Source organism: Neopelma chrysocephalum, unplaced genomic scaffold (assembly GCF_003984885.1).
Source record: "Neopelma chrysocephalum unplaced genomic scaffold, ASM398488v2 Primary Assembly neopelma1_200, whole genome shotgun sequence".
NCBI lineage: Eukaryota > Metazoa > Chordata > Aves > Passeriformes > Pipridae > Neopelma > Neopelma chrysocephalum.
Genome location: NW_020897862.1, coordinates 1,307,115 through 1,322,084, shown reverse-complemented (window position 1 = coordinate 1,322,084; position 14,970 = coordinate 1,307,115). Strand labels below are relative to the sequence as shown.

Here is a 14,970-nt window from a genome sequence, read left to right as displayed (position 1 = left end):
AAGGGGAAAAAGAAGTTCCTGCCGTGCTCTGACAGGACATTTCAACGTTGCTGAAGGTTGGCTGTGTGTGTGTTTTCCTTCCAAAATGCTGCATTATTATTTTTACTTATGGCATGTCACTCTCCAGGTAAAGAGTTCTTAACATGTGGCAGGTTAAATGTTCACGTAACAAACATTTATATGACATAAAGTTATGTTCACACTGAATGGTAACAAAGTGTTTGTTTCTGGAAAGCTAAAAAAAAAAAAATTCACAACTTTAGATTACAGGGTAATTTTAGGAGCAAGGGACACGTGGAATTAAAAAGTGGCTCCAACACAGTATTATTTCCATCACCTGACGGGGTGAAAGTAACTCCTAAAATTGCCTCTTCAACCAACAATTAACTGGAAAGTCTGCTCCTTCTTAACCAACAAAGTGCAAAAATCAGACTTAGTATAAATGTATGGAAAAGAAGAATTAAGGAGCTACAAACTGGGTGCCAATTGAAGTGGATTCTTCTCTAGAATTTGCCTTTCCATTTCTGAGATAAATTCTGTAGCAGCGCAGCCCAACCTTGAAATGCTGGGTGGTTTTAACTTGCAGTAGAGAAGGCTGGCCACTGCATCCCCCTGAGACAGCACTGGGAGTCTTAGGCCTCCACAGTTATAAAAGCATAAATGTGCTGAATTACCAGTCTAAAGAACTGTGAAAACCTTCAGTTTTGCTCTGAGCCAAATCACGATGAGTAATTCACCAGCACTTCACTTATTTGGGGGGATATATAAAATTCCTCTATAAAAATAATAAATACAAATTGATCAATTACATAAAATTATAAATTACATTAATAATAAGTAGATAATAATAGATATAATAAACAGATAAAATTAGAAAAATAATGTGGACAAAATGGCACCTTTACTGAATAAGGAAAGCCACAGGGAGTGTTTACAAGCTACAGGCAGGCAGACAACCCCAGCTCTAGTAGGAACATCACAGAAAAGGAAGAGCAGGGGAAGGGTTTAAATTTGTTAAACTGGGAGAAGGTTTGCAACAAAACAGCCATGGAAACCTAAGGGTGAATAATGTTCCCAATGCTGTCATTATAAAGTGCCCTCCAGAAAGGCCTAAAATATGCTCCAGATCATCCATGTGCATAATAAGATGCAGCTCTTGACTGAAAAAATAATTTCTCCCGGGAGGCTACTGGAGAAGTATTGGAGTTAAAATAGCCTGCATTAAATTTGTGGATAAACTGAACAGCAGCAACAGCTCCAGACAAGCTCCCCTCCATGCCTTTCTTTGCCTCCAGAAAACCAGAATTGCTACCATTTTCAAACCATATAAAAGCTGTCAAAAGGTGCCTTTCTTGCGAGTATTTTAATCAGAGAAATAAAGGACAGTGCTTGGAAGAAAGCTTTAATATTGAAATGCCCAACTGCTTGCCTATCTTTTTATGTGCTTTTCAAAATGTTATTTTTTAATGGTGGCTGTTGCTATGCAACAGGGCAGAATTTCTAAAATCTATTCATCTGTTGTACAAATGGCAGTTTTCAGGACATATTTAACTCTCTCAGCCTCTTAAGTCAAAGGAGGAGGATGGGAATCAGAGGACTGTAAACTCCCAGAGCACACACCCCCCTCGGGGTACTGCAAGGCTAAAAAGGGTCTTTCACTGATTATACCAATTTTTTCAGTACACTGTTAAGATGAAGTAGCAGCCCTGCTTATAAAAATGTGAAAACCAGCACAGCTCTACTTAAATAAAATATCTAAATGTAGACACAAAAGTTATGCTCATTACTTTTACCCAGAAATGATCAAAGCAATTCTAAGCAGATTCTGCTACAAATGTATTTATTTAAACTAGAGAGGCTGGTCGGGCAGTCACAAATCCAGCTTTAGAATATTCCTAAATTGCAGTTCCCTGGAAGTTACCATCCCTTGGATGTGATTGCCTATCTCAAGAATGCTTTTCAGGCCACTGCAATGCAAAATGAAGTTAATTCACTTCAACATGAACAAAAAATCAATTAAGCCATCACAGAACATGCGACAAACTTGACTTTCTAGTAAAATAAACTATATAAAGTAAACCTGGTCAGTAAGTGAGGTTTAGCTGAGGGGCAGAAATAGAATATTGAGGCACAATAATTCCCAGTGTGTTCAGTCAGTCACAAGCTCTTTGCCTGAAGGGTTCCCTCCTCACCAGCAGCCTGCAAATTACTTCTAGGAAGTGTGTGAAATTTAGCCCTAAAAACAGGCCTATTTTTGGTTGACTCACATTCACAGTAGAACAATCTTTGCTTCCACTGAAATATAAGTATACAAAGGGACAAACCCAACTGAGTAACTGGCCTGACTGACAGCAATTCCCCCGTGCAGCAGTGGGAGATCTGGGATGGATTGGCAGTGTTGAAATGGCACTTAGAAGCCTGGCTCCTGAAACAAATAACCCCACTTGGCCTAACTCTGGGACTCAAATGCAAACCAAAAGTGTTTTAACTGTCTTTACTGACTCCAGTGGCTAAAAAAGCCATTCTGACTTCATCCCAAACATACTGACTTCCTCTGAGATGGATCTTTTTTCAGTCTGTAACCAGCATTCTGACTATTTAGTTGCACCATCAACAACACGAAACACTGTTCTTGTAATTTATTTTCAGTGGTTAAGAATTTTCCATCTTCTCTTTTCCATTTTAAGTCAGTCAGGAAAGAGAAACTAAAACCTCTTTCTAGATGTAAGATGCTTTTGTGCATTTCTGATTTTGCACAGATGCTGGACTCAACTGAGAGGGTGACAGTGGTCAAAGCCACCAGCAAAGCTCTGGGAGAGCTGTAAAGCAGTGTAAGGGTGTGAGGAGGTGCTGGCTGACCCTCTGCTGAACCCTGGGCTCTGAAGGAGATCCAAGGTGCCAGATCACTTACCCACACACGTGTGTGCCCACACACACCCTCCCCTCCTTTCAGCAGGAAAGGTGTCACAGAACGATCTGCCACAGTTGCACATCATCATCCAGGGAAATAAACCCTGAAACCCCCCTTTGATGGGGAAAGGCTTTGCTTTTACAGGGGCAAACCTTCCATAAGCACACGAAATATAAACAGAGCAGGGACAATGGTCTCCAAGGGGCCTGGATTAAAGTCCAATAACAAGGCACAGAAAGCACCATCAGCACACCCCAAACCCACACCAGTCTGTGCAGTGAGGCAGGACTCCTGTGTTTCCCAACAGCCTCGGGAATGCTCTGACATCATTCCTGACAGCTCACTGTGGCCAGAGCCAGCCCTGCTCTATTACCACTCTGGAAAAGAAGCACTTGTACCAGCTGGATGTCTTTAAGATTCCTCTTGGAAGCGTGACCTCGGCTCCTGGAGGCTGAGTTTGTCCTCACTGGGAAGGTTTTTTAGGAGGTGGGGCACAGGGAATTTAGGGTGGTAGTCAACATCAAACCAAGGTGCTGAAAATGTCAGGATTTCCCATTCTCTCTCCAAGCCTCGCCCAGGGAATGTGCTGATCCCAGACAAGGTGTCTGTGTCAACAGAAAGGAGATTGGAATGGCAGATGGAAGACAAACACTAATTTAATCTTCACATAGAAAATATCTGATTGTCCACTGTTATTGCTGCTCCATTCTGTTCAAGGGCATGAAAAGGTGAACTGCTCTGTGTCTTTAGAACACCTTTCACTCCCACTGATTTAAGCCTGGTATATTTGTGGTTTTTCTTGAGGTCCAGTGAAAAGATTACCTAACAATTTCTGCTTTCAGGTAAAGTGGTGCAAGTTTGTCAGGTCCTCAGACATGAAGAAAATCTTGAAAATGTAGTTTGGGTGTCAAAAGGCAAACAGAACAAAGAACCCAATTATAAATACTTAAAATATCATGATTGTTTGAGTGGTGACTCCTGATTTCTTAGTGTAGGCCTGGCTATACAGGAGACATTTGCTGCTCTGTGAAGCTTTTAAGAAACACTGAAATAAGATTTTCTTCAGTGTCTGAAGTTTCACTTCCTGACACAGGCCAGCATTCATAGAAACTCTGAGAGCAGTTCCAGTCCAGGGCTTACTGGGAAAGAGGACCTACCTAAAACCAGGCAGTACCTGTGGATACACCTGGTGCATGTTGATATCTGTGCTGCCCAAGAGAAGGGAGGATGAATGAGAAATGAAGCCTGAACTCCATTTGCACCTATTCTAAGTGGCTGTTTCATTGAGATAAGGGACAAAATACATTAGCCAGGTCACATCAAGTGCCACCCCACCTCTCTAACCTGTGGCTAAAACTGTCATACTACAGGATTATCACAGCCTGGAGTCCTTCCAGGTATCATTTTTATACCACCTCAAAAATATGTATAATTTTATGTGTTTAAATGAACTGGAGGTACAACTGCCACTGATTACACACTGAGAGCTGAGTTTACCTCACAGGGACACACCTAAAGCATGACTGATTGAGCAGAGCTGCACTTCTGCTTTCAAACACCATTTTATTGCCATAAGTGGAGCACTGACACATTGGCTCAGGCAGTGTAAGACAACAGCAATCCCTATGTCAACCAAAACAAATAACCAAAACAAATAAGCTCTGCAGCACTGCTTTCAGTAAATTGTAATTAAGAAGGTGGCAACATAAGGGTGGCTGTCCACACAATCTCGTTGTAATTATGCATAGTTTATGGCTAAACTAATAGGATGAACAATTTCAATTAATTACAAACTCTGCCAAGGTACCCATCTATTCCCAAGTCTATTAATTAGAATCAATTTAATCCCCACTGGGATAAAGGTCAAACAACATGGGTTTGACCCTTTTCTCCTGGTGTCAGTGTTATCAGCCCGTGGATCTGGCAGTGCCTGGGTCTGACTCGTTCCACTCCTCAGCATGTTGACATGATGCTTTGAAGAACAGAGCCTGGGCCCAGCTGAAAAGATCCCTCTAATAATTTCTGCTCTATATTCCTGATAAGCACAGGTTTAAAAATGCCAGAGCTGGTTCTCTCTCAGTGGTCAGCTCTGAGCCTGCTGCTCTCTGTCCTGAAGAGTTTTCCTGCAGAACACCTTAAAGCAGCAATCATGTTGGATTTGTGTCTTCAATTTGGGCCAGGAATCAAAGTGAAAAATGAACATTAAACACTAACTAACATTTGTTAGTGGATTTTAAAACAAACTCTCAAAAGCAATCATCATTAGCTGACATTTCCAAACTGTCCAGAAGGAGAGAGACAATTTCTAGATCCTTGTCCAATTTTATTGGAAGTAAATTATGAGAACTGTTATCTTTTTTCTTCTCCCCATAGTTTCTGTAGAATTAATTAACTGGCTACTTCTGGAGAATTCATCACCATCATCTATTCATCCTAGTTCTTTTCTTGGAAAAATTGTCATACTACTTCCATCCCTCTCAGGTTACTGTCAGGCTGAGTTCCTGGTCTTGGCTCTGGCAGTATGATGTAAAATCAGTTAGTTCTTGATGTGCCAACTTTGTGTATGTTCTCTATGAATGTCGCTGATCTCTTTGAGGAATGTAAATCAGAGTCTAGTTTTTAAGTTCTCCCTTCATGTTTTTACTATCCACTGCATTGTATCACCTTATCAAGAGAGGTTAAAAAGCAGGGTTAAAAAAAATCCACAAAACCTTTGATTCCTTTAAAATGTTTTGGTCAGAATTCTTAGAACTGTTTGCAGAGCTTATGGTCACTCTTAAAGCAAATTGCTGTTCCAGGCTAATTAGACATTAGGTCAACAGCATTTTATAATGCAGTAAAAACTACCTACAGTGCTTCAGATGGAAACAGTTCTACAAATCTGAGACAACTTTTTCCTACCCTGTGCCAGAGCCATGACATAAATGCAACAGAAATACACAGCAGCACTTTTACGAGTCACTGCAGGTGATGAAACGACGCAAATAAAATAGGGATGAATCACTTCAGATAATAACGTGAAACATCATAGACCCAAAGCTTCCTGTCAGCCCTCAAGTTCAGAAAAGCAGCCTTCTTCCTTTCTTTGGTACAGATAAGACTGAGAATCACAGAGAGTGGTTGAGGCTCTGGACCTCTGGGTGTCCCCTGGTCCAACCCCCCTGCTCAAGGTCGAACGCCCCATCTCCTGCTTTGACCAGGTCAGCTCTCATTTGGAATTCCACTGCCTCCTCCTCCAGCTTTCCAGAGCTGTAAATAATACAGTCTCTATTCACTTTCAAGGCCACTGAACCTCTCTATTCACTTCCAAGGTCACCATCCCCACATTACCCATCATATTTCATTTAACATCAGATCTTCCATTGCAGCCTTTACCTCCCAGCGTTAATTTTTAAAACAACCTGTTTTCTACCACACATCTGCATTTCTGTAAAAGTTCCCCAACGCTCTTTCCTGCTGCTTTTCAAACCACGTCTCAAAACTTCCATTGCTGGAATGCCTTCCCAAAACCTTTCAAATGGCTCAAGGAGTGGTGCTGCAGTCCCTGCTTTACAGTCACCATCAGTACCGAGTTCTGTGCTGGTGCTCAGTGTGGCCTTTTGGTTTTTATCTCCACTGTCACATTTATTTATTTTATCCCTCCCAGCCCTGAGGCTGCATCATCTTTTGCTGTTGTCCTTATAGAGCACATTTAGCATCTTCAAGCTAAACAGTTTCTGGTGCGTGAGTGGGTTTCTGAGGCACTGCAACAACATTAATATATAACCTCATCTTTAAAACTTCAAGATTTTTTACAGCATTGGCACAGTCCTTGTGTTTTGTGGGAAGCCTCATTTAACTGCCTTGATGCCAGACCTTCAGCATTTTTAGAAGTGCTGGCTTTTGCTGTGCCAACACAGCACGGTCTCACTGGGACAATATTTTCTCATGACAAGCCTGTAACTCTGCAAGCTCCACTTCTTGTTAACATTATTTATTCTCCTTACAACATCCCCAGTAACAAAAGACAGGTATATGTTCCAGATTATAAACTAAACCAGCCCCAGCCCCGATGCTGCTCCACAGACACCAAAGATCTGAGAGCTGATAAATCCTGGCTGTGTTTGCCAGCCAGAGACACTTACTCAGCATGTTATTCCAACTGCTGACCTTGGCACCAGCACACAGCACAGGCTTAGTGCCATCTCAGCCTGGGACTCCAAACAAGGGTTCTTCTGCCCATCCTTAAATTCAATCAACAAGGAAGGCAGCTGCCAAGAGGAAGCCATTAAATAAAGCTGCCGTCAGGATATAATCTTTGGAGAAATAAAGCCTTTCTGGAGACCAGAAACCCACCCAATCAAAGCTGTGCTCTCAGAGCTTACCAAAAGTTTCAAATTAATATATTATTCTGCATGACATGGAAAAACATTCCCTCCCCAATTCTTCTCACGTACTTCTGGTTGCTGATAAGTTGTGACATGCTCTAATAGTTCCCCGTAAGATTAAGTGCTTAAATTTAAGTAAGATTAAAGTAACCATCATTTAACATATGCCTGGAACTGCTGTGTTCCTATGGTGGTTCCTTTCCAACCACACACACACAACAGGAGAGATTAATCACCTGGTATTTGCACTGTGGGTAAATATTCTCATTATACTAAAATATCTGCACCATAAAAAATGCGAACTTTCCTTTTAGATTACATTATCTTTTTCACTTTCAGACATGTCAGACTGCCTTTTCCAAATGGTTAGTTATGTGCATTTCTAAATGACTACAGAGAAATCCATTAGACACACAGGCTGTATGTCATTCTGGGACCTCCACAGGGCAGGAAGAACACTCAGGATGGGGACAGATGCTCACTTGACAACAGTTATCTTAGCACTGAAATCTAAAAAAAAATATATATATATAATATATACATTTTACACTGAGCCTTTTAAAAATAATTTCCACCAAGCCACTTCAAGGTACTTTGTGCAGCACACTGGCAGCATCAGAACTGTGTCCATTTTTTTTACAAACCCAATTTTATGATTTCATTACGTGAGGTCACAATGCCCGCTAAAAACAAGCACGTGGTGATTAATCAGATTCTGGGGAAAATCAGGTCCTTTCAGCTCTGAAGTCATGTAGTTTTTAATGAGCTCTTTTCTTTCTATCGGGACTAATCTCCTCTGGGGTGGCCAGAGCAGGTCTGGTCGTGTTCTGAGCTCAGAATGAACGAACGTGTCAGAAATCAGTTCCTACTTGCAGAACACAAACGTCTTCCCGAGGACCAGCCCGGCCACGCTGGATTTGGAGCCTGACAGGAGCAGAAGGGCTTGCTGAGGCTCCTGCAGGTATCTCATGCTTTCTCATCCCTTCCCCTCTCCTCCAGCAGCTGGTCAGAAATGACACACTTTTGTACGTGCCAAAAGACACGTTTCAGGTTTGGAAAACCGCAGCCCATCTGGGTGGGCTCAGTGGCACATTCACATTCCAGGGATTTCATGTCAGGTTTTTCTGCTCTCCAATACAGATTAGTAAGAGTCTTTTACAAGTGCAATCAGAGGTGAATATTTGAGAATGACCAATATTTTAAAAGACATTTTAGAATACGAATTTTTAGTGAATCCATGTGAAATACTCACAGCTTTTGTGCTACACCTCAAAAAAGGTCACAGCTCTGAAACAGCAGCAGTGTTGGTACTTTGCCCTCACTTCAGGAGACCAGTATTAATTTAATTTCCAGCTCTAGTCACATTGCAGTTAATCTTTTATCATATAGCAGTGGTATGTGTTAGAAAGAAGTTTTTAGAAGGTACATATTAATCCCTGCAGACTAGGACAATCATATACAGGCCATTCACTTAAGAATTGGACCTGATGATCCTGGTGGGTCCCTTCCAACTCAGATTATTCTGTGAAATCCGTGAAATAATATGTCAACGTGATTCATAAAGACCAAAGTGAAAAATTCATAGACCTACAGATGCAGTTTGTGTGGGAGGAGCGTGCCATTGTAAAACTCATCTCAAAACTTGCCAGATTTTCCATTACTGGGAACACAAGGCTCAATTCTAAGACCTGACACCATTTTTTACGTAACCTCTCTGCAATACTCTCAGCTTAAACACAATTAATAGCCTTAAATCTCACACAGCTAAACCCCTCCAATTATACAAGGCTCTCAGGCACCTGCAATTCCTCTGGGGTTTTCAGTTCTGTTGGAGATAGTGGAGCACTGTGGGACACTCCAGGTTTCAGGAGCAGTGTGGGCTTGCACAGCTTTCATCCCTTCCTTGGTGCTCATTCCTCCACCGACTTCTTACCACCCCAATTGTCACTGAACTGCAAGAGGACAGCACACCCAAATGACAAGGGATCTTCCAAAATACAGACATGAAGGTCTGACTGACAAATGTTGTGAAAATAATGATGGAAAGAACAGTTGAGATTTCAGGGTTGTTGGTTATTTTTGTAGCCTAAACAAATTCAGGAGGAATATAAGGAAAATAAAACCAAGACAACAACAACAATCTCTGATCATTTGTCAAAGCAGAAGCTTTCAAGTAGTGCCTAACAAAAGAGCAAGGCGTACAAATGACATGCAAAAAACACATCAATCAAAACTTCAGCACTGGAGACCATCAAAACCAGGGCTGACAACTCCCTGGCAAAGGCACTATAATGAAAATGCTGTATGGAAAGCAAATGGCTGTGAGGAAACCAGGAGCAGTTTCCCACTGTACCCACCAGTGAATGAACCCATTCAGCCCCCACACCCCCTGACTGCTCACATCTGCAGAGGGCTGTTCTCCAACACAAGAAACACTGTTCAAAGGGGCCAGTCATCCCAAAATTAACTGGATTATACAGTACAGTCTTTGCAAAACACCATTAGGCTTTGGAAGTGGATTTTTATTTCATAGGCATTAAATCATAAACTCATAAAAATCTCTCCTTCTCCTGTTTCATTAACAGACATTCTCTGCCATTTTGGCTCACAGAGTATCCACAGCTCTGAGCCTGGACAGAGCTACCAGTGTGTGAGACTGAGGCAGAGGTGATGCTCTGCTCCCAGAGACTTTTAAGGTACAGTCAAAATTCTCAAGAGTTAAAGCCAGCAACAGTGAGGATTATGAATTTTGCAAGCAACCAAGAAGGAACTGAAAGCCAGAAAAGTTCATTTCTCCAGCAATTCAGCCACAGCAAAGTAGCTCCTCAGCCGGCACTTACGAATCTGGACACATCTCTGGGAAGTTGAATTACAACACTTGAGCATTTCCGGAGAAAAGACAGGGCTGTTCATCCCTCATAATAACACTAACATGTCCTGCATCATCTGTAACCACTCCAGCTCTGCATGCAGCTCATTTACATGCTCTTGGCTTTTTCCAGAAGTGCTCCAGGAAGCACTTCAATACACAAGGCCTCCCATGACCAAGTAGTCCTTGACAGCTACTTGAAATTACAAATGGAGTATGGATCCTCTGACCTCTCAGGATACACCTGAGCAGGGATGATCTAATGATTAAAGTCTCTCATTGCCTCGAAGTCGCTAATTGAAAAAAGCAGAAAATTCCAAAATTGCAAATCCAGCTGGCACAGCTTTGTGCCCTTCTTGGCCATTTCATCAGAGAGGCCAACGAACAACCACTGGAAAGGAAACATCACCTGAGAAGGAAATGTCTCCTAGACATTTATCTGTCCAAGTCACATCCGAGGCACAATGGCAGAGCAATGGACATAAAAAATGGGAGTAGAGAATGGGAATCTGGATGGATTTAAATGATCATGCCCAAGAGAATTCCATTCTCTTAACTGAGAATTTCAGTCTCCATGCTCGTGGATCAAGCAGAAGCCACTGTATTTCCATTTGCATAAGCCCTTCTGGGATTTATTTGTTGCCATCTTCATAGCTCTAAATGCAAGATCAAATTTTACAGTAAAAGAGTTGCAGATGTGTCCATTCCTAACCCTGGTGAGACGCGACATTTGTCACCTCACGTGAAAACGGCTCAGACACATCTCACTTGTGAGTAACAAAACCAGCCTCTGTGAGAGTGTCAGATGAAATCCCATCCAGTCTAGTTACCAGAGGAAATTTCATATGCTCACAGTCCCAACTAACCTATCTTTGTGGAGATTCTAATCTCAAAAATATGGTTATATATCGCCGCCTACCTCCAAAACCCCGCCACTATGTCTGTGTGCGCAGGCGCCGGGGGGACCCGCTCAGGACACGCTGCACACCCACTGCTGGAACCTGAACCTGCCTGTTCCTGCTGCCATCCACCTCCTTGAGACACTGGGCCAGGCCCTGGAATTTCATGCCTTTGGTGGATGTCTTTTTCTGAACTCAGAATATTGTAGCTACGCCGTCCGGTAATCAGAGTCTGTTATAAATTGTTAATTGTGATCAATAATTCAAGCTTTGTGTGTAATTGTAAAACAGTTAATGGGGTGAAAAGACAAGAGAAAAACAGAATAGTCAGTTTTCACAAGCCTTAGCAAAAGATGACTTGGTAGCCACTTCAAGTCTTTTTCATGTCTTTTTGATTGTCTGAGGCAAAGTGTAAAGTCGAAGAGTGGTGCTAAGCAGAGGTTTTGCTCAGTCCATGGAGGCTGCATCAAACCCACAAAGTCAGGGTTGGGCACAGAAGGCGGGAAAGAAATGAGATCTCAGAGCAATGGGAATGGAAACTACCACATGTAGGTAAAATTGCCATTAAAAGTGTTAAGGAGAATAAGTCGAGTTTGGTGTTTCTACCAAAGGCTGACAGGCAGTGCCACTGCCAGGGGGATCAGAACTTGCTGAGTGCCACACTTGGCTCACTGCATGGCCAGGATGTAACTGAAAGGAGAATCTAATTCAAATTGAGTCAATGCAAAAACTTAAAACCCCTTGATGACAGACATGAAAATATCTCAAAAGGCAAAACCCCCCAAAGTTCTAACCAACAATTAGCAAACAGAGCATTTCACAACATGATGTGAAACAAGTACAAAGGTTCCCAACCATTACTCTCATTTATTCTTCCTTCTAAGATGTGTAGAGATTTTATAGATAAGACATAAGATGAACTATAGTCTGTGCCTGTTTACAGGGATTTCATCCCAGCTCTCTCTCCCAAACAGCCCCATCTCTTTTTGGCCCCTGTCCCCTGGTTCCTCAGGGCCAACAGCCATTGTTCAGCTCCCAGCTCGACTGCAGCAAAGCAGCTCTTGAAAGAGCTGTAGAAATGGTGGCACTTTAATGCCAGAGCTCAGCATAGCAACCAGCCGCCCTAAATAAATAAATAATGAAGCGTGGTATTCCAACAGATAATATAAATACTCTTTCAGCAAATTGCTTGGGTCCAAAGGTCAGTCAACTTGTTTGCTCTGACTCCCAGAATGTGTAAATCTCAACATGATGTTTAAACACAAACATAGACAAACATCAAAGTTCAATGCTGACATATTTTACACCTCGGAGTTGAATGCCAGAATAGCTCTGTACCACACAGGGAAAACTGTAATGCATGTGTAAGGAAGTGACAAAACATTATCCCAAACTAAATGCAAATTTTTTTCTTTAAATATCCTCTCATTCTGTATTTTTCCTCTTCTCTATCCTGTATTTACTCTCATTCATCCTCTCACACAGAGAAGTATTTGTGCAGCTGTCTAATTTCACCATTCCTCCCCTTTTACCCATCAAGGGGGAGATGAAACTTTTCCATCCCAAGCCTCATTTCAGGGATGTGTGTTTCTGTATCCCTAACTGAGGCACACACATGGACACACCTGTACTTGGGAAAACACCACATTTCAAGGTAAACCACCAGTTCCTGAGCTAGAGAATGGACACGGCAGCTACATTGGCTCTTCTGGGCTGCTGTGCAGACACACCAGCCTGAGCCTCTCTCCCTCTCTCCTAAAGGAAACGTGCAAACAATCTCACAGCTCCCACTCGAGCTGTGCTTTCCTTCCTTGCTGGGTTCTCATTCATCTTCCCTTTGGGCAGCTCTGGGCTGCCCAAAACCAAAATACAAGGGGCTTCAGGAAGCACAAGAAATTAATTTCGTGCATGGATACCCATCGGGGTGAGAGGGAACTGTCGTCCCCACTCTCCCAGAGTCATCTGCCCCCTCCTCTGGGGTGACACGCGTGGGAGTGGCAGTCGCTGTGCCTCGGGAGGGCTCAGGGTGGGCTCAGCCTCTCTGTCCATGATCCCAGCACTGCCAGGAAACCAGCATGGGAGTCACAGGGCTCTCCTCTCCCTGCCACGGGAAACCTGGGCTGGGGCAAAAACCTTTGTCAGCAGAGGGGAATTCACGAGGGGGCCCTTTCTCACCGTCACGTTTTCTTGGATGAGAGGGGGAAAGGCAGGATGCAGGGAAGGAGGAGCGGGCAACTTCTGAAATGTACCCAATGCAATGGCTCAGCACGCCGGGGTTCTGCAGAACGAGAGCCCCTTCTCCATCAGCTTTTCCAGGCGATCCCATCAATCCCACCTGGAGGGGAGGGAAAGGGGGGGACTCCCCGGCAGAGCAGCAGGTGGGCGCTCCCCCCTCCCCTCCATGGCGATGCTCTCACCTTCCTGGCTCCTCTCCTGGCGAACTCCCGGGCCAGGTGGCGACCGATGCCGCGGCCCCCGCCGGTGACCAGCACGTTCTCCTGGGACAGGTCCCGGAGCTTGGGCGGCAGCACCAGGCACACGGCAGCTTTCACCACCAGATACACCATCTGCACCGGGAAGAGCAGCAGGGCGCCCAGCCACTTCCACATCATCCTCTTCTCCCAGGCAAAATTCTCTTCCAAACCTCCACAAAACCAAGTTGACACAGAAAGAAAAGCGGTACCCTTCGTGCACCCCCAGATGGGTGACAAGTCTTCAACCCCCCCTTCCAAAACTTGGGGGCAAGAGGTTCTTGGGCTGCAAAAATCCTTCTCTCCCCCTAAAAAAAAAAAAAATAAAAAAAAGGGGGTAGGAGTAAAGTAGTGCAGAAGACCAAGTCACTCCCCTGTTTCTTGGTCGGTGTCCTCTGGGATTGTCACATGCAGGTAAAACGGTTTCCTTGCTTTTCCACTGGAAGGCTTTTTTTTTTTTTAATTAAAACAGAAAAAAAAAAGTAAAATTAAAAGTAACCACACATCCCTCCGCTGCAAAGAGCCACATAAAAATCCAGTATCCAAATGGAAGGTTTTTATATTTGGAAAAATAAAATAAAGCAGCCTATGTCTCCAAATTTCAGCCTGCAGTGCCTTCCAGGCAGCTCATTTCTATTCTTAGACTCAGGAAATTGCTTAAATAAGACAGAATTGCCAGGACCTTCTTTTTAAGAAAGGCTCTATTCAGGGTGAGGTTGTTGTTTTTGTTTTTATATCTATAAATATCTATAGACGTTCTGTCCTGAGCCGGTTGCAAAGGTTGAGCTGGTCTCCGCCTCTCTCTGCCCCCTCTCCCGGTTTTTTCACTTGGAGTGTCTGATCACAGAGCAGGAATTACGCCGTGCACTAGTTCAGCTCTGGCTCTTACTCATTTCTCCCTATTGCTCTCTCTGCCGATCACGGCCGCGGCGCTGGGGAGGTTTTATACCCCATTAAGCCTGATTGACAGTTAAAGTGTCGGGGAGATTTCACTACTGTTCCTGGGAGTGGCCGCTGCTCTGCCCTCCCCCGCGCCGGCTGCGCCCAACGCGGCGGCGAGCGCGGCTCGGCCGGGGCCGGACCGGCTGCGGGCACGGGGGGCGAGCTGCGGGCACGGAGGGCGAGCTGCGGGCACGGAGGGCGAGCTGCGGGCACCGGGGGGCGAGCTGCGGGCACGGGGAGCGAGCTGCGGGCACGGAGGGCGAGCTGCGGGCACCGGGGGCGAGCTGCGGGCACCGGGGGCGAGCTGCGGGCACCGGGGGCGAGCTGCGGGCACGGGGGGCTCGGGCCACGCTGGGCCAGCTGCGGGCACGCTGGGCTCATGCCATGCTGGGCTTGTCGAATGCCACGCTGGGCTCATGCCATGCTGGGCTTGCTGAATGCCACGCTGGGCTCGTGCCGCACCGGGCCAGCTGCCGGCCGCGCTGGGCGAGCTGCAGGCTCGCCGGGCCAG

The 14,970-nt window shown here is 44.4% G+C and overlaps 1 protein-coding gene across 2 annotated transcripts in view; it reads right to left on the bottom strand.

The window, feature by feature from the left end:
- Window positions 1–14,970, bottom strand: part of DHRS3 (dehydrogenase/reductase 3) — a 79,271-nt gene that overhangs the window by 12,182 nt on the left and 52,119 nt on the right. The window contains exons 1-2 of one of the 2 annotated variants that reach the window (XM_027702900.1): window positions 14,200–14,454; window positions 13,464–13,825 (exon numbers count right to left, since the gene is read on the bottom strand). In XM_027702900.1, the coding sequence (XP_027558701.1) occupies window positions 13,464–13,658 (195 nt within the window). In that variant the 5' untranslated portion in view covers window positions 13,659–13,825; window positions 14,200–14,454. Of the gene's footprint in view, window positions 1–13,463; window positions 13,826–14,199; window positions 14,455–14,970 lie in introns of those variants that run through there. The other variant, XM_027702899.1, reaches the window with a different exon arrangement.